Source organism: Typha angustifolia, chromosome 7, assembly GCF_048772165.1.
Source record: "Typha angustifolia cultivar Huaian chromosome 7, ASM4877216v1, whole genome shotgun sequence".
Taxonomy (NCBI): Eukaryota; Viridiplantae; Streptophyta; class Magnoliopsida; order Poales; family Typhaceae; genus Typha; species Typha angustifolia.
In genome coordinates, this window is record NC_133245.1 from 2,208,690 (window position 1) to 2,227,564 (window position 18,875).

The window sequence follows — 18,875 nt, forward strand, 5'->3', positions numbered from 1 at the left end:
CCGTCTGAATCAGTCCAAGTGTGTCATTTGACATATACTAATTTACTAAGTATATCTATTGCACGTATTCAACATCTATTTTGTACTTTTAAAAAGTGAATATAAGATGATTATAAGATTTAAACGGGTGCAATCTAAGATATTAGATATGTGTGATCAATGTATTGACGCATTGTTAATGACATGTCTAAACTGATTTGTACATAATTATTTCTTTTAAGTGTTATTTAATTTTTCTCTTTAGATTATGAGGATAAGACTCCAAGTCGATACGATAATTTTTTTTATTTATTAGTGATAAATATTTTAAAAACTTTTCATTTCTTTCTACTGATTTAAGGAAATTATTTTAATTAATATCTTCTTGATAAGTCATTAGAAATATTATTTGACCTTGAAATTATTCAATGAGATGATCACATTCAAACACCCCTCTCTACAATTACTACATTCATCGATCAAATATTTGGCACTTCAGTTTTATTATTAATTAAATAATGCTTTAAATTTTTTTCTTTTGAATTAATAATATATATATTTTTTTTATCATTCATGAGTCCGAAGGTTAAATATGGGCTGAACAAAGGGCTAACCCTCATTGATTACAGAGTCACTTTAGACTCCATCGAGCTTTTAGCTGTCTAGCCTAGGCTTCAAACCATCTGCGTCCCAACTAATTGCTTTAATTTTCAATTTTCAATTTTCAATTAATATCCTTAATCATTCCATGGCAAAAGATCATTTGCAAATTCAGTTGCAGATAATTGCTGCGCTCAGGAATTCAGCAGCCAAATCAGCTAATTCATTTTTCTAACAGCCAATCAGGGGACGAGTTAGGGGAGATGTGAAAAACTCCTGCATTCAGTGGTGTATACGATCTTTTCCCCGACTGCGTCTTCCCCGGCCGCCAAAAAAAAAAAGAAAAGAAACAAAAAAGAGAGTTTAGTCCAAAAATAAACAAATAGAAAAGCCCAAGAACAAATAAATAGATAAGGATCGAAGAAAAAGCGATAATATCCCACAAGCGGAACGATCGCATTAGGTGGGAAGGGAAGTGACGATACCATCTGCAACCCATCTGTCACCGCGTGAACGGGGCTCACCAGCGATCCCGTCACCGCCCGCTTTTTCCCCTTCCAAACCATGCCCCTCCCCCTGGATCGATCCCATAGCTCGATCGATCGGCCGATCTCTTATCCTTGAACGGATCCGATTGAGGATCTACGAGTTGGATCGGTTGGGATCCCTTTTCCGGTGTAGTTTTGGTTATTTGATTATTTGGAATCGAGTTCTGGGATGGCTTCCGTGAAGTCGTCTAGGTCGCGGCATTCGGGGCCGTCGGGATTGGTCTCGGGAGCAGGGGTTTACCAGGCGAATGGGGGAGCCGGGCAGGAGAACGGGGTGCAGCTCGCAGACAAGCTCAAGATCTTCAAGACCGAGAATTTCGATCCAGATGCGTACGTGCAGTCCAAGTGCCAGACGATGAACGAGAAGGTTAGAAATTTCTGTTTGGCTATTTTTCGAAGATTCGATTGGTAATGTGATTTTATGACAAAAAGATGAGTCTTTTGTGGTGGAATTGCGTTTATGACGTGGTAGGGCCGTGAATTTAGAGTTTCTAATGAGTTACGTGCGAAAAAGATTTCATTTTGATCTTTCTTTTAGATCCCTTGAGAGGTTTGAATAAGGCTTTGTAGATTTGCGGATTTCATTATGGCAGAATTGAGAATGTTTGATAAAATGCTGGTATAGAGGTATGGGTTGTATGGTATGTTCTACGATCTAAATAATTGAGGGGAGGAAGTGACTGAATGAGATCGTTTGCTGCTAGTTATCATTGGCTGCAAGCCACCGATAGAGGATCTTGATTTAATGAATTAATGCTACTAGGGTATATTATATTCACCTGAAGGACATTATTAGTTAGAATGGTGCAATTTGTCTAAGAACTTATTCTTTTTTCATGAGATTTCTTTACAACCACAATAGAGATAATTGAATTGTTCATGTGGAAAGATGCTACTTGGAAGATTTGATGCTATTGTTTAAATGCCAATTATGCTAAGTACCGCACCTGCTTAGAAAATTCAGTATCTTTCAAATTGTTCATTGGTTCCTGTTCTTTTAATTAGATATAGTTCATTGAATTCTTCCGTAATGATGGTGCATCTTACATTCTATAAAAGGCTCTGTGAATTGACTATTACAGTGATGCTGCTTAGATTCTTGATGTAAGTTTCCTTTGAAAATTACCATGCACACATATTGTTCTATTATGTTTACATACTATAATCATTGTAAGTCCACTTATCCGATTACGATTACTAGGATGAAACTACTTATTTTGTATGTTCTGCCGGAATTTACCTCCGAGTGGACGGTTGATAGTTTCATGGTATGTGGTTATAATCAGGATGAGTCAAAAATTAGGGTTCAGTTATTTTGTGTAATTGGTGAGCTCCTCTGCAAGACAAGAACAGAAATTGGTACTTAAATCCCTCCAACAGTTCATCTTCCACTATCTTTTTTCTTGGATAGAAGATTACTGTTTTTTTGCACCTCTTTTTACTAATTATTTAGATGAACTATATGTGGCGGGCTCTTATTTTATAATAACTAGTGTTTATTTTTCCTCTTAAAAACCTTCTACACCAGTATGAGAATGATTGACAATGCTGCTGATAGTTGTCTGAATGCATGTATTTTCTTTACAGGAAATAAGGCACCTGTGCTCTTATCTGCAAGATCTGAAAAAGGCTTCTGCTGAAGAAATGCGCAGAAGCGTTTATGCTAACTATGCAGCATTCATAAGGTAAGGGATTGCTGAAAACACTTTTAAATGGAATGCCATGATTGGAACACCTTGTAATGTGCATCTTTATAGTTTATATATGTTGTATGGGACCTTCTGTTAAGTAGTCTTGAGAATATCTTTTATTTCACAATGGCTAAACAGGTTCCTTTTCAATACGCACTTATTTACTAAATGATTGTACTATCATAAGAAGGTCTTCCTTCTGCTGTGAAGAAATTTTAGAGGTTGAGCTGGTACCTTTTTTTTTTACTAAACAGCCCGCTTGAGCTGGTACTTTTATCATCTTCTTTTATTGCTTGTGTAATTTCAAAAGGCTAGACTGGATAATATGAATGGATAATGGAACATGTTCTTCTTTTATACTGATGGTGTAGCACAGAATCCTTGTCATCAAGCACTTTGTTTGTGCAGTCTATGGATTATCAAAGTATCACTACAGTGTGAGATTATGGAAAGGAGTTTCTTATAGAGGAAAGAAGGGTGGTACACTGGAATGACTATGGATTATTCTTTGTGAATTAGGTTTTAAGATGATTAGCACTAGTTATTACAAAAATAATTATAAGATGCAGAACAATAATCATCTAAAGCATATCTAATTAATATGAGATGCTTGTAATTCAAGAAAGGATGCCAGATTAGCAGAGATATATTATTTATGACACCTAGATAGTCGACTAGGTTATTAGCTATAGCCGTAATTTATTTTTAGCTTAATTTTTTACTAATATCTGACATTGTACTAATTTGTACGTACACTTGTTCACTTATAGATGGCCTGGTTGGAAGTACCAGATATTATTGCCAAATGTACTGTCTGTTAGCTTAATTTCGACCAATATCTGACATTGTATTAATTTGTACATAGACTTGTTCTCTTATAGATGGCCTGATTGGATATACCAAATGCTTTTGGCAAGTTTAATATGTCTGTTAGGTAACAATTGTACTGTATATCTTGACCTTTCATCCTCAAGTATCATACGTTCTTGGGAAAATGCAAGAAATTTTTATCTATATTTTTCAATTTTTGTTAGACAAGCTACACTTTTAGATTGACTTGGGGGCATTTTAAGCCTTAATCACATTTTATGTGAAATATATGAAAATTACACTAACTATTGAGAATGTCTCACAACATATTTATGTGAAATATATGAAAATTACACTAACTGTTCAGCATCATGCATCTCAAGATACTGCATCTGAAGTTGTAAATAAGAAACCATCATAAGTAAAAGAACCTTGGATCTTTCCTCTTTTCTTTCCGTCGAAGGTTGTGATGTCAAGATGCTGCATAGCACTCTTAACTTGGCATTTGAAAAGAATATGTCATGAGATTTATAAACCAAAATTTGATTTTGATTTGATATTACACTCTATATATAAACACATTTTTTTTTCCAAAACATGAAACTAAACGCCCACAAGCTCTTTCCATTTCTTCCATGAGATCATATTACTTTCTTCCTGAATTTTGGCATCATTTCTTTTGTGGGGGTGGGGTGGGGGTGGTTGTTAGCATTATGGCTAGGAAAAGTTTGTGTCGGAGATGAAATTTGCTTAGAACTGTTCCTTTTAATGCTCTAGAATCTTTTCTTCTACAATGGCTATGCTTTTAACTTTGACCTGAATCTTACCCCTTCTATTCTTGACATCCACAGGAGTTTTATCTCTAATTTCAGTCATGTTACTGCAGGACCTTTTTTGAGAGCCTTTAGAGTTAAGATAATGTTCTCTACCTATTGTTTAGTTATTGTGATACTTGATAGGCTCTCTTATGCCTCAAGTTGCATAAAGGAATTGATCACTAGTTTTTAGGGGATCAATGATTGCCATTCACTGGAAGTTCTTGAAATTTGAAACTTGCAGAGTCATAATTTGATGTGTAACTCCACCCTGTATATTTGGGAGACGCTAGTTAAAATAGAGAAAACTTAACTTTTCAGTTTTTGACTTTTTTCACATTTTCTCTTCAGGAGGACATGCTTTTCTTTTGATTGAGTTTTGTTCTTTTTGTCTTTGTCTGGGAAGTAATCCCCATTTTGGAGTTGATATACTGTTGTCTCATTAACAGAACATCAAAGGAAATATCAGATCTTGAAGGGGAGCTTCTATCCATTAGAAATCTGTTATCTACCCAGGCAGCTCTAATTCATGGTTTAGCTGAAGGAGTCCATATTGATTCCTTGACTGCTGGCTCTGAAGGTTCTGCAGAAGATGACATATCAAAAGTTGAAGATCAAGAACCTTCAGATATACAGAAGTGGGCACTAGAGTTTCCTGATGTGCTTGATGTTTTGCTAGCCGAAAGGAGAGTGGATGAAGCTTTGGATGCACTAGATGAAGCAGAACGTGTAGCTACAGAAGCAAAAAAGGGACAGACTCTAAGTAAAGCTGAAATCTTGTCATTGGTGGCTGCTATATCTGTTCATCGTCAACAGTTAGCAAATCAACTCGCAGAAGCTGCTTGCCAGTCCTCAACTCGTGGTGTTGAACTTCGAGCTGCTGCTTCAGCTCTCAAGAGGCTTGGGGATGGCCCTCGTGCTCATAGTTTGTTGCTTAATGCTCATAATCAAAGACTTCAACATAACATGCAAATTATTCATCCTACCAGCACTTCATATGGAGGAGCATACACTGCTGCTCTCTCACAGCAAGTGTTTTCTGTTATCGCTCAAGCTCTTAGTGATTCTCTGGATGTCTTTGGTGATGAATCATCCTATACTTCAGAATTAGTAATATGGTCTACAAAACAGGCAGAGGTGTTTGCACAGCTTGTCAAGAGGCATGCCTTAGCCTCATGTGCAGCTGCTGGAGGCTTAAGGGCTGCTGCAGAATGCGTTCAGATAGCTATTGGCCATTGCGCCTTGCTGGAAGCTCGGGGGTTGTCACTTTCTTCAGTTCTTCTGAAACTATTCAGACCAAGCGTTGAGCAAGCGCTAGATGCTAATTTGAAGAGGATTGAAGAAAGTACTGCTGCATTAGCAGCTGCAGATGATTGGATTCTTACGTATCCACCATCTGGTATACGCACATCTGCTAGAGCCTCTACAACGAATTTGGGTCTCCAGCCAAAACTTTCAAACAGTGCACACCGTTTCAACACAATGGTTCAGGTGATAAACAGTTTGGATAGCAACATAGAAAAATGGCACTGTTCAATCCTTCACTTATTTTGATATTAACCTTGGGACTCTAATATCAAGGGCACTAAATTTGGATACTCAAACTCTGCTCTATTATCTCAAGTCATGCTAGTTTCACATCTTTGTTTATGATTGGTCCAATGACTTCAATTTGTATCATCTGTTATTCTGTATTCAGATGTTTATGCCTTCATCATCAATGATTTTATTGCTAGACTACCTGTTAATTATTCCTGAATTATGCAAATTTAGCTTGAGAAAGCATGTTACTCTGCTGTTTATACTGACCTTAGTATACTAGTCTGTTGATCCCTGATTATTTCAAACTATGCGGAGTAAACACAGCTAGTTCTGTATGTCATTCCTATTATGTTTGCTTCTATTTTCGGTTGGACATGGCTCACCATAGAAATTTTGTCTTCATCATATTTTTCTCTTATCCTCTTTCTTCATCATATTTGATCCTCAATGAAGAAGTCTAATTGACTACGATTGACTATACACAGTTAGTTTATATTTTGCTTTAGCCTTTGAATAATCTTTTTGGCGGCACTTCCTTTCCTTTTCACGATCACCTTATAGTATGTTTCTGAATGAAAATGAAAAATAGCTTTTGTAAAGTAACTTTTTTTTCCTATATTTCAATATCAATTTTATGTCTTCCATTCTTGGGCACGCATCTTTCAACTGGTTCTTATGTTGGTTCTGATGCTTTAGTCATCATACCAGTCTATTCTCATTTTGACCATCATTTGCAGGATTTCTTTGAAGATGTGGGGCCGCTGCTGAGTATGCAGTTAGGTGGTTCTGCTATGGATGGCCTTTTGAAAGTCTTCAACTCTTATATCAATTTGCTTATAAATGCACTGCCAGGTTCAATAGAAGATGAAGCAAATTTGGAAGGTTTAGGGAATAAGATTGTTAGAATGGCAGAAACTGAAACACAACAACTAGCTTTGTTAGCTAATGCATCTTTATTAGCAGAAGAGTTGCTACCTCGTGCAGCTATGAAGCTTTCCCCCATGTACCAGGCCGGCATGGATGATTCTCGTAAAAGAGTTTCAGAGAGGCAGAACCGTGTGCCTGAGCAAAGAGAATGGAAAAAGAAGCTGCAGCGTTCTGTTGATAGGTTGAAAGATAGTTTTTGTAGGCAGCATGCTCTTGATCTTATATTCACCGAGGATGGTGACACCCATTTGAGTGCAGAAATGTACATAAGTATGGATAATAGTGTCGAAGAGCCAGAGTGGGCTCCCTCCCTAATCTTTCAGGTACTTAACATTTTCATATTAAGAGGTTTCTAGATCGTTTTTCATACATTTATCTTGAAAGTTATGTCTTATTGGATATGATAAATTATGCAGAAATAACTAAGACAACAAAAGCATCATATGCACTACTTGACAGTTATAGCATCCGAAAGATTTTTGATGTATTTTGGCTTCCCTTTCAGAATAAAGTCCAAGAGTTCAGTTATTTCTAGGTGTTATAAATTGAAATTGAAGTACAAATTTTATTAACTTCTAATGTTGCTTTGCACCCAGGAACTATATGCAAAATTGAATAGGATGGCAAGCCTAGCTGCTGATATGTTTGTTGGTAGGGAAAGATTTGCTACTTTGCTGCTGATGAGACTGACAGAGACGGTCATATTATGGCTCTCAGAAGATCAGAGCTTTTGGGAAGATATTGAAGAGGGACCAAAATCTTTGGGTCCTCTTGGCCTTCAACAGGTAAACTTTTCTTCCTTTTCCTCTTTTTTTCTTTCTTTTTTTTTTAATCTTTACTCTTGACTGACCACGAGCATTTGCTTGTTTTGGTTGTTTTTTCCTGTAGTTTTATCTGGATATGCAGTTTGTGATTCTTTCTGGACAAGGCCGATTCTTATCTCGGCATGTCCATCAAGTAATAGTAGACATTATAGAAAGGGCTATGACCGCATTTTCTGCAACTGGAATGAATCCAGACAGGTAATGCGAATGATTATGTATAATAAGTTTTTAACTACCAACTTCTTTTCCTTTTCCTTCACTGATAAGATCGTTTTCCAATCTCTGTTCTTACGTGAGCTGTGTTGTTTCGATGCAGTGTGCTTCCTACTGATGATTGGTTCATTGACGTTGCTCAAGAATATATCAGTAGGATAAGTGGAAAAGCTAGAATTGCCAACGGAGACAGGGAGTTGAACAGCCCTACTGCTTCCGTCTCAGCTTCATCCGTGAGATCCCACGGGAGTTCCTAGTGTGCAGTTTTCTTTTTCTCTCTATAACATGTCCTTGTATAATAAAAATTTGTTTTATTTGTCTATTTTTTTCTCTTTTTTCCCATCCCATTTTGATATTTTGTGCTAATGTAGGCCATCACTGGTCTGTTTTAGGCAATCTTTGGATCATTATTCTTGGAGTTAGACTCTGTAAATGTTGCTTGTTGGTGTACGGTCCAGAAGACTCCACAGTGTACAATTCTTTCATCAATTTGCTCTTCAGAATTTGATCGAAACTTCCTCGTTCTTTTCTCAATTCTTTTGAGAGAATGGATGATGCAATAAACTTCCCTTCTCTGTAGGGAGGAAAAAAGGAGAAACGCAAATGGATTATAATTCGAAGTTGCGCAAAAGGATTTTAATTATATAGATCAACGATCTATGTAAAACCAACACGACACCATGATCTAGTAATTACGTTATAGAATGATGAGTGCCAAGAGTAATTCCATGCAATTGAACGAGAAATATGTTCTCTTTTTTCTTTCATTGCATGAAGGAAAAAAATTATCTCCCGAGAATGTGCGATGTAATAAAACATGCAATAAGCATGTGATGTGGGAGAGGATATCTCACATCTGACATTATAATTCAAGAAGAAAATTAGAGTGAATAAAGGAGCAAGAAAGAAGTGAAAATACAACTCCAAGTTGAGGTGGAGATAATTCCCAAGGAAACTTCGTTCCTATGTTCAATTATGTATTTCCCATATTTTGGATATATGTATGCATCAGAATTGTACTTTTAACAAGTTATAATACGATCAATTATTGAAAATAATGCAGCAAAATAGAAGTAAATTGGTAAGACATGCAAATGAGCTTCAAATTTAGCTCTGCTTGGTAAAAAAGAAAGTTCTGATGTGATAGATTAGCGTGATTCACAAGTTTAATAGTGCATTACATGTCGTGTCATGAAACCTTAGCAATATCAGCTTCTTGTGAGCTGTCATACTTTAGCAGCTGATCCAGTGGGAGGAAGCGTGGAATGATCAATGCTATAATCAAGCAGAGAAATGCTGCAATTCCAACCCACCAAGCATCATGTGGGATTCCAAGCATTAATTCATCACAAACTGCAACAAGACAAATACATAATGACTATCAGAAGCAGGAGAATCCACAATGGATGGATTCCACCATCTTCACTGTGACTAAAATAGAATTACATGAAAAAATCATTTTGTTTATTGAATATAAAAAGCTCTACACTAACAAAGAACTTTGCATTAATAGAAGGATGGATTTCTAGTTCCAGATAGTTATAGCCTGGGGGTTGCCTTCCTATGAAGATAAGACTTGCATCAATATGCAATGGATATTGCCTTTTCTGATCTGATGAGTGCTTAGAGTTTTCCCTTCTGTGTACATGCCAAACGATGTGTTTCTTAAGATAAGCATTATCAGTTACTGGTGAAGTTCAAGTGGGTTTGTTAATTCATGGATGCTCGAATGAGAAAATTTGGAAAAGAGTTCTGAATATTGGGGAGCCCATGGCCACTACCTACTGCGCTAAATCCTTCCAGGCTGCTAGGAATGTAATCTATACAATATGCTGATGCATAGTTCTGCACCATGAACATGAGCACAAACCATTATTTTGTCAGTCTATATTGAATTTGTATAGAGGTGAAATGGATGAACATGGGGCTGACATACATGAGTGCACAATAATGACAACAAAAAAAGAGTACGAACAACATAATGTTGTTGACGAACATAATGGAGGTTAATACTCTATCAGCCAACTTACATCATAGGGCTGTCACTCTACAGAACCATAATATGTTAACATTGGCTGTCACTCTACAGAACCATAAATGAGATTCTCACCTCATAGGGCTCCTCATTCAATTCTTTCAAAGTAATCATTTTCTTTGTTCTTCAAATCCAAATCTAATCAAGTAAATTTATTTAGGTTCTTAGACAACTTGCATTATGCTAAAGAAGAGATTGAAAGTAATAAATGAACTCTCTTTTCTCTTTGATAGATAAACTCTATTCTGAATTTCTGATTTTAGAACCTCAACAACTGGAAACTTTTGCCCCTGTTTTCTCACACGGTAGGTCTATTCTTGAGAAACAGCTATAGAATTCCCAGTCTGATTTCTTTTGTCCAAATCTTAAAACTCCTAACAAATCTCAACCAAGAAATACAGAGTCTCTTCTAATACTTACCATATGCCACTTTGTTTTCTCCCCTAAACATTGTTCTAGATTTGGTCTTCATCAATTTCATGTACATTACCAAATAATGTCTAACAGAATGACAATTGCAAATTAGAGCAAATTTATGAACGAAAAAAGTATATTGATATACCTATATTAAATAGCACAAGATCTCTCTCGCGGACATGCGGTTGTGCAACAACACCCTCAGCCTCCACAGTCACAAGAACATACGCCTACAAGCAAACCATAAAATCTCTTCTCACCTCAACCGTAAATTTATCAACTTGAAGCAAAATTCTCTACCAACCGGATCAGAACTCTCGGCCTTAAAGATAAGCTTCTCCGTGTTAAGCAATCTCCTGCTCTTGCCCAAGGAAATCCCCGACGCATTCCTCTGTAATCGGATCGAGAAGCTAGAAGGAATCTACCACACACCACGAGAATGACAAAAGGCCAACATTTATTAGAACTACAAGAGCAATTATTGATGAAAGAACTCAGTGAGGCAAAAGATCATACAGATGCCGGGTACGAGATCTTGACCTCATACCAAGTCGACTCCTTGAGACCCATTACTTCATAAACGCGCTGACCCAGTTGAAGTGGGAGGGTTTCCTCCCTGATCTCTTTGCCCACATGCAACGGTTTCGTCTCGAAGCTGAAACAATTGAAGAATACTGGGAGTTAGGAGAGAGATAAAACCAAGTAATGCATCAAAGGAACCATTTTGAGAGGAATTTTGACAGGAACGAGACCCATGAGCGAGAGTTAGAGAGGCGAGGAAAAAGAGAGGAAGAGAGCGGAGAATGTGACGAGATCGACGAATCATCGGGAAACTCCCCTGGATTTTGTATTGAAGATTTCAAATAAAAGTAAATGGGAGTGGAAATTTCCCACTTTCTATTTCTTAGGGTAAATTATACTTTCGCCCCTTAACTATCAATTATTTATGAAATGGTATGACATAATAAACCTCCAAGGTAATAGAATTAACTTGTGGGAGATTGCTGATTGGGAAATTTACAAAAAGCATCTTGTATTTTGCATTAATTAGCCTAACTAAATATTCCCACTGACAAGTTTTTTCTTTTTACTTATTCGAGAAGCATAGCAAAAGTATTACTCGTAAGTTGAAGAAAATATAATTTACATCAAACAAACAAATATTTTTCATTTTACATCAACTAATTAGAAATAACTAAAAATATCCTTTTATTTTACATCAACTAATTATAAAAATATTTTTCTTTTTAATTTTCTTTTATTTAACGATAGATAATATAAAGAATAAAATGATCAAAATTTTAACAATTATAATATAAAATTACTTTGGTCGTTAATTTTAATGAAAATAAATAAACGAATTGAGTAGATTAGAACTACGAGGAGGTTAAATAATTAAAAAAATAAAAATCAGGAAATGCCCATTAAAAAAAGAATAATATTGTCCCTTGTAAATTTCTCTATCACTTAGTATCATATGTCACAATTAGTGGTTTACTTAAAGCTTGTAGGAATGAGTACTTTTTGTAGCATTAGAAAAGGCTCAGCAGACGACGTCGGTCCTTTTCGGCCTTTCACGATTACTTTTTAGAACACAACTAATTCATTCCTCCAAACATAACCCCATGCATGCATGCAATGTGTAACCTGCAAGAATGTGAAATTAGAATATATTCTTTGAGCTTTGAGGTGGCGGGGGAATGGATGGTGAAGTGCTTTTTCATCATTATCCATGCTTCCAACCTCCTTTCCTATAGATTTCATGAAGATGAACAGTAGAAAACAATATTTTTTTTATCCGTTATAGTTTGATTAAGTTTGTTTCAAAGTGTCTATCTTTGTCAGAGAGATCAAAAGGAAGGAAGTATCAACCAAGACGCATGTCCCAGACAATGTTATGCTCGGATGTGTCACTAAAATTTTATTTAAAAAAGTTAGAATAGAATTCATCTAATCAAAAGAGACACCTAGGCCACCGGGATAGGACTACCCCGGTTCATCTAATAGATAGCTCGATAGAAAGAAGAGGCACTTTCGACTAGAAGTTTTAACCATCGACAGAGATTTTCTTGTTGCTGATCGATAGAAACAAACTATTTTTCTGATTTTTGCCCAGTCTCTTGGAGAATTGTTCGGTTCAGTGTATCCTCTTCTCTCTTACTCGTGTAGTTTAACCTTAATTCTAATACATGTGAAAGAGAGTTTTTGGGTCAAAAATAGCAGCGAAAGTAGTTTTCTATGAGAAATTTAAATCATTAAACTTTTGACAAATTTTTGCATGTTATTGTTCATATTCAGAATATTATTATTCAGGGTACTGGGCATGTTAATTGTGAGGCTATCCCTCCTCCCTCTTATATGAGGTCGGTGTCATAATTACAATAGAAAAATCCAAATGTGTTAGCTTTGCAACAGCTTTTATTTGAAAAGGGAATGATACCCAAAGTTGGGTTCCAAGGCCGCCCACCAGCATTTCAATGCTGCCCTACTGGATCTGCTCTCTTTTGTTCGCCACCCCACCCCCCCACCCACCTATCACTTTTCCCTTTTTCCCTCTTCTTTTTCTTAATTTCTTTTACAAATTAGATCCCTCTTTTTTTCATAATTTTTATTTAAATATTATTTTAACTAACTAATATCGTCTAAATTATTAAAATATTTATGAAAAAAAATATAGAATATATTTTATAAATTTTTTTTTAAACTTTTAGAAATCCTAACTTTGGTGGCATTTTGGTCACCCTATCTACCCACCGACCTGTCCTCCAAAGTTTACAACTAACCATCATAAACCAGTCAATATAAAGTCATTTAAAACATTGTAATCTTTCTACTTTTGTCATTATTGTTATATAAACATTAATGTAACAAATATTAGTAATATATATTTTTTAAATATTTGATCATAAGTCTGGATAATGTTATCCGAATGATATTATTAAACCTAATCTAAACCCGGATGAGTGTATCTAAGTTATCTAAGAGGGAACTGTATTACGTAAAACAGAATCGGGTGGGGTGGATAAATTCTACGCAACGCCATGGTTGTGACGAAAAGTCCGGGCATTGGAATTCAAATTTGTTCCTGTCCCCCGAAGTCGTCATCAATATACGGGGTTGTAAGTTGTAACTGAGTTGCTAGTTATCCGGATTATTCCTTATCTGCGTGGAATATAATCTCCAAATTTATCCGAGTTTAATGCCTTCGTGCCAGGTGTTGATGCCATCATTTAATTGCCTCGTGACGGATTCTTCGATGCTTAGTGGTAGTAGTACGTCCACACGATCTTGGGTTGCTTCACAACAATGTGATTTTAAAATTATTATTTTTAAATAATATAATATATATATAATTAAATTTAACATTCGTGTCTGCTATTCTTTTATATCAGCGGATTCCACGAGTTAATCGAACGGCCGGCGTGATTCATCTTTTGCTTTTCTATCTTTTACCCTTTTTTAATTTTTTTTATTAGCTTTAATTTTGGTTTAGTTGTAATTAGAATCAATTATAAAGATTTAGATAGATAAATTAGTTAATTTAATTAAAAAGACCGATCTCAAACGGCCTCATTGTTCTCTCTCTCTCTCTCTCTCTCCCTTCACTCTCCTAACGCGGCCTCTAAGTTTCTTCTTCTTCTTCTTCTTCTTCTTCTTCTTCTTCTTCTTCTTCTTGCACTTCCCTTCGCAAGCTTAGGGTTGGAGTTTGATCGCATCAGTGAGGGTTAGGGTTTTTGGATCGAGGGAGAAGGGACTCGATTCCCTCGATTTGGCTCGGGGGAGGCTAAGGGATGAGGAGATCGAAGCTGGAGGCGGCGGTTTCTCTCAGCCGTAACAAGTCCCTTCGAGTCTTCCTCCTCCTCGCTCTCCTTTACCTTGCCCTGGTATTAATCTACGAGTTTCCTCTCGTCTCCACCCAGATCGCCTTTCCCGGCGCTGGCGCTGGCGCAGGCGCCGCCGCTTCCGGAGGCAGCTTCGTTGCCGGCGGAGACGGGGCCGTCCAACCTCTCCACCTGGACAGCGAGGAGGAGACGGAGGAGAAGGGCGCACCGATCCGACCGTCGAAGCATCCCCACCGGCTAACCCAGTCCTCCTCGTCGACCGCGCCACGCCATCTACCGCCGCAGGTTCGCCGGCGGAGCGGCCGACGCTCTCCGATCGTATCCGGACTTGACTTCCAGGAGCTCAATGCGTCCGGCCGGGCCTCCTTCTCGGAGCTCCACAAGGCAGCAAGGGACGCGTGGGAGGTCGGAAGGAAGCTTTTTGAGGAGCTGAAAACTGGAAAATTGTCAGCGCCGAAATCGACTAAGGAGAATCGAACGGAGGAGAAGTGCCCGCACTCAATAATTTTAACTGGGGAGGGGTTCCGGAACCGAGGAAGGGTGATGGTGCTCCCCTGCGGGCTCACGCTGGGATCCCACATCACGCTGGTCGCGAAGCCGTATGTGGCGCACCCGGAGTACGACCCAAAAATCACGATTTTGAAGGAAGGGGATCAAGCGATCATGGTGTCGCAGTTCATGATGGAGCTGCAGGGGCTCAAGACGGTGGACGGGGAGGACCCGCCGAGAATTCTCCACTTCAACCCCCGGTTGAAGGGTGATTGGAGCGGAAAGCCTGTGATCGAGCAGAACACTTGCTACCGCATGCAGTGGGGCTCGGCTCAACGGTGTGAGGGGTGGAAGTCCAGAGCCGATGAAGAAACTGGTAAGTTGCTCTTCATTGGCTAAATCATGTGATATCTAGTGACATCTCTATTGTCAGTATATTAATCAAGACGAACTAAAAACCGTTCCATATTAACCTTGGAAATATCGGAAAAACATGATCTTTAGATGGCTTTAAGTTGGTTGTTTATCTAAATTTATGACATGCGGTTGTGATTGTTGCAGTTGATGGGTTAGTCAAGTGTGAAAAATGGATTCGGGATGATGACGACCGGTCGGAGGAGTCGAAAACTATATGGTGGTTAAACCGTTTGATTGGCAGGACGAAGAAGGTTTCTATTGACTGGCCATACCCTTTCGTGGAAGACAGATTGTTTGTTCTCACTCTTAGTGCTGGTTTGGAAGGTTACCATGTCAATGTTGATGGAAGGCATGTGACATCTTTTCCTTACCGGACAGTAAGTGACAACTTTAATGTCCCCTCTCTGTGATATTATTTTAGATTTGACATAGTTTTTTCTTAAAACTTTCTGGCTTTTGGCTTGACCTACAGGGTTTTGTTCTTGAGGATGCTACTGGCTTGTCATTGAATGGAGACCTTGACATTCAATCAATATATGCTGGTTCATTGCCTACTTCACATCCTAGCTTTGCTCCACAGAAACATCTACAGATGTTGGCAGAATGGAAGGCCCCACCTCTTCCTGATGGACCTGTTGAATTATTCATAGGCATCCTTTCAGCAGGCAACCATTTTGCAGAGCGAATGGCTGTTAGAAAATCATGGATGTCTGCAGTTCGGAAATCATCAAATGTAGTGGCTAGGTTTTTTGTTGCTCTGGTAATTCTAGAACTATATTGCTGCAAGTTAGTTGTTCAATTTCTGTTGAAGTGCTTAAATTAATGGAAGCTTTTCTTTTGAACAGCATGGAAGGAGGGAAGTAAATGCAGAGTTGAAGAAAGAAGCAGAGTTCTTTGGCGACATTGTTATAGTGCCTTTTATGGACAGCTATGATCTTGTCGTCCTGAAGACTGTCGCCATATGCGAGTATGGGGTATGCCCTACTAGAATATGTTATATGATGGAACTGAGATACTTTAATAAGTTCTTCAGTTAACATGGTTGGCAATCTTCACTTATTGTCCATTTACTTCATCCATACAGGTTCGTGCAGTTTCTGCAAAGAATGTAATGAAGTGTGACGATGATACCTTTGTTAGACTTGATTCAGTGATGGCTGAAGTCAAGAAAATCCAAAAAGGTAAAAGCTTATATGTGGGCAACATAAATTACTACCACAAGCCACTGCGAGAAGGGAAATGGGCTGTGACATATGAGGTAAATAAGTGTTGATCTTCTTTGGCTTTGGTTAGGCTTATTAGAACATTGTTATACAGTTTTAATTTTTGGAAGGTTTGGTGACATATATGATTATATTATGTCTCATCTCATATATGATATATAGTTCCACAATTCTAATAATCTTGTCATTGTGGTTACTTCATGAGTGTTCAGTCCACCTTTCTGTAATTCCTTTTTTCTCCTCGTGCTTCTTCATTGAAGTTGGTCATCTCTTTCTACTTTTAAGTAGGATTCATGATTTTTTACAATGTAATTTGGTGAGAGCATTTCTCCTGACCATTCACCTGAAGCATCCACCTAGAGCAGTTGATATTACTAGATTATTGCAAAATTCTGTAACATTGAGTTAATTTTACAAATCATTTCACAAGGCAGTCATTTTCAGTTTTGGAGCAAATCTGAAAGTTTTATTTCTTTGCTTGTAAATTTTATTCGTTGTGGATTTTAAAAATTGCTATACTATAGTTCATTCACAAAGTGAACATTATTGTGTAAAAACAATTGTATACTTTCCATTGGAGCAACCTATGCTATATCAGTGGGGATATCTATCTTCCAGTTTTGAGGTACTTCTAGCTTATCTCCTGTCACATCCTAGTGCTTTATTTACATTTTTATGTTGCTAAGAACATGCATTGCATAGTATCGCCTTCATGTGTGTTCTAATTTTCACTTAGTTAATATTTCCATTTGGGAAGTGAAATATTAATGTATGTTGCTGTCTGCTCCTGATGCAACCTCACATTCTTTTCTTTTTGTGGATATAACATTCTACTTTGGATCTCATAGAGATAATCATCTACTGAGGAAATAACATACCTGGCACAATTTTGGATATGATCATGACTTCGTTCCAATTTGTTGTGCAATTGTTCAATCTCTTCTCTCAGTTGGCTTTCACTTATTGGTTCATATAATCCATGCTTAAGTTTCTTCTGCAACCTTCTAAATATTCTTGAGGACTGTTCTTCGCTGGTCTATAATTTGTTTATTCTTCTTCAGTTTGATGGTTTGCCCCATAACTGCTTCCTGCATCTGTCTCATATAAAATCTTTCTAGTGAAACTCTCTTACCAGTTTGCTATTTCACACATCCTTAACATACTAATACAAGAAATATTTGATTGTTTCATCTAGAGAAATCCTCTTATAGTGCACTTGTTGGTATGTTGCCATAAGTTGTTACTTCTATATTTCAGGGTCTGTTGTTATGATATAAGTTTGCTGCTGCTCATTGAATTATTTTTCCATCTTCCATTTCAGGAATGGCCTGAAGAAGATTATCCACCCTATGCAAATGGTCCTGGCTATGTTGTATCTTCCGACATTGCACATTTCATTGTGTCGGAGTTTGAGAAACATAAATTAAGGGTAAGCATGTCTGATTTATTTTTCATACATATTGGAATAAAAACAGAATCAATTGGCATGTATAATATATGTCATTCCATGGATTGTTATCCTTGCATCGATTTGGATAAAGTCAGTTTTCTTGCTTTAGCTGATCACATCTGGTTTTCTAATTGGTCGTCGCCATATGTTCTTGAAAAGCAAAACAGTTCTCGATGTGTTAACTATTGGCAAGATAGGGCTCCACTTATTGTTGGACGTGACTACACTTAGGTTTCTTACTACATATTTACATATCATGCAGCTGTTTAAAATGGAAGATGTGAGCATGGGCATGTGGGTGGAGCAGTTCAACAAATCCAGCACTGTGGAATACGTGCACAGTGTCAAGTTCTGCCAGTTTGGATGCATAGATGATTATTTCACAGCGCACTACCAGTCCCCGCGGCAGATGATATGCATGTGGGACAAGTTGCAGGCAGGGAAACCTCAATGCTGCAACATGAGATAGTATCGACGGAAATGGCTGCACAGATGAAGAATTTTCTCTTTCAGCTTCAGCTGCAATGTACATTTAGTGGAGAAATATGAAGAGCAAGGGGCTGGTTCGATGATGCCTTCGAGATTCATTCATTATTTCCTTTTTTTTCAATGTTGTAGAGAAAGGTTCGCAATATTCCTGATGCTTCCTTCAACGCGTAACTCGAGCAAAGGGTTCAGCTCCTCTTCTGATGCTTCTTATGGTGTTGCAGTGGGGTCTTGAGCAACCCATCCGGCTCAGAATTGCAGTATGGATACTTTCCTCTAATTTTGTAATGCAAATGTCTCAGTAACACAGGTTACACCTCCATAGCTGCATACCTTCTTTTCTTTTTTTCTTTAGAATGTTTTACTTCCAAAAGAATTATCAGTTCAAATCACAAATTTGCTGCAATTTTGGTTGATTTTTGAAGTCCAGAAATAATTTCATATTTCATTTCAATGGGGAAATACAATCAATTTCAGCCCACGTCAAGCTTGACTAGGCCTTGAAATGAATTCATATCACAATAGAAGATGATGATTATTATTACTTTCTTCGGCACTCGTTTCTTT

The 18,875-nt window shown here is 37.5% G+C and overlaps 3 protein-coding genes across 3 annotated transcripts; 2 read left to right on the forward strand and 1 right to left on the reverse strand.

Annotated features, from left to right (window-relative positions):
- Window positions 1–980: 980 nt before the first annotated feature.
- Window positions 981–8,463, forward strand: LOC140762123 (exocyst complex component EXO84B-like). Its single transcript, XM_073099740.1, has 7 exons — window positions 981–1,494; window positions 2,715–2,812; window positions 4,893–5,934; window positions 6,723–7,235; window positions 7,509–7,697; window positions 7,801–7,934; window positions 8,053–8,463. Exons 1-7 carry the CDS (start codon window positions 1,297–1,299, stop codon window positions 8,204–8,206), a joined length of 2,328 nt encoding a protein of 775 aa, XP_072955841.1. The 5' UTR covers window positions 981–1,296; the 3' UTR covers window positions 8,207–8,463.
- Window positions 8,464–8,922: 459 nt separating this feature from the next.
- Window positions 8,923–11,321, reverse strand: LOC140763393 (uncharacterized). The gene is made up of 5 exons (XM_073101569.1): window positions 11,154–11,321; window positions 10,918–11,056; window positions 10,706–10,822; window positions 10,547–10,631; window positions 8,923–9,302 (listed from the first exon to the last, which is right to left on the reverse strand). The coding sequence occupies exons 1-5, from the start codon at window positions 11,225–11,227 to the stop codon at window positions 9,139–9,141; spliced, it is 579 nt and encodes a 192-aa protein (XP_072957670.1). The 5' UTR covers window positions 11,228–11,321; the 3' UTR covers window positions 8,923–9,138.
- Window positions 11,322–13,982: 2,661 nt separating this feature from the next.
- LOC140763087 (hydroxyproline O-galactosyltransferase GALT6-like) lies at window positions 13,983–18,799 on the forward strand. Its single transcript, XM_073101133.1, has 7 exons — window positions 13,983–15,108; window positions 15,294–15,526; window positions 15,622–15,909; window positions 15,995–16,123; window positions 16,234–16,407; window positions 17,694–17,801; window positions 18,085–18,799. The coding sequence occupies exons 1-7, from the start codon at window positions 14,193–14,195 to the stop codon at window positions 18,289–18,291; spliced, it is 2,055 nt and encodes a 684-aa protein (XP_072957234.1). The 5' UTR covers window positions 13,983–14,192; the 3' UTR covers window positions 18,292–18,799.
- The last annotated feature ends 76 nt before the right edge of the window (window positions 18,800–18,875 follow it).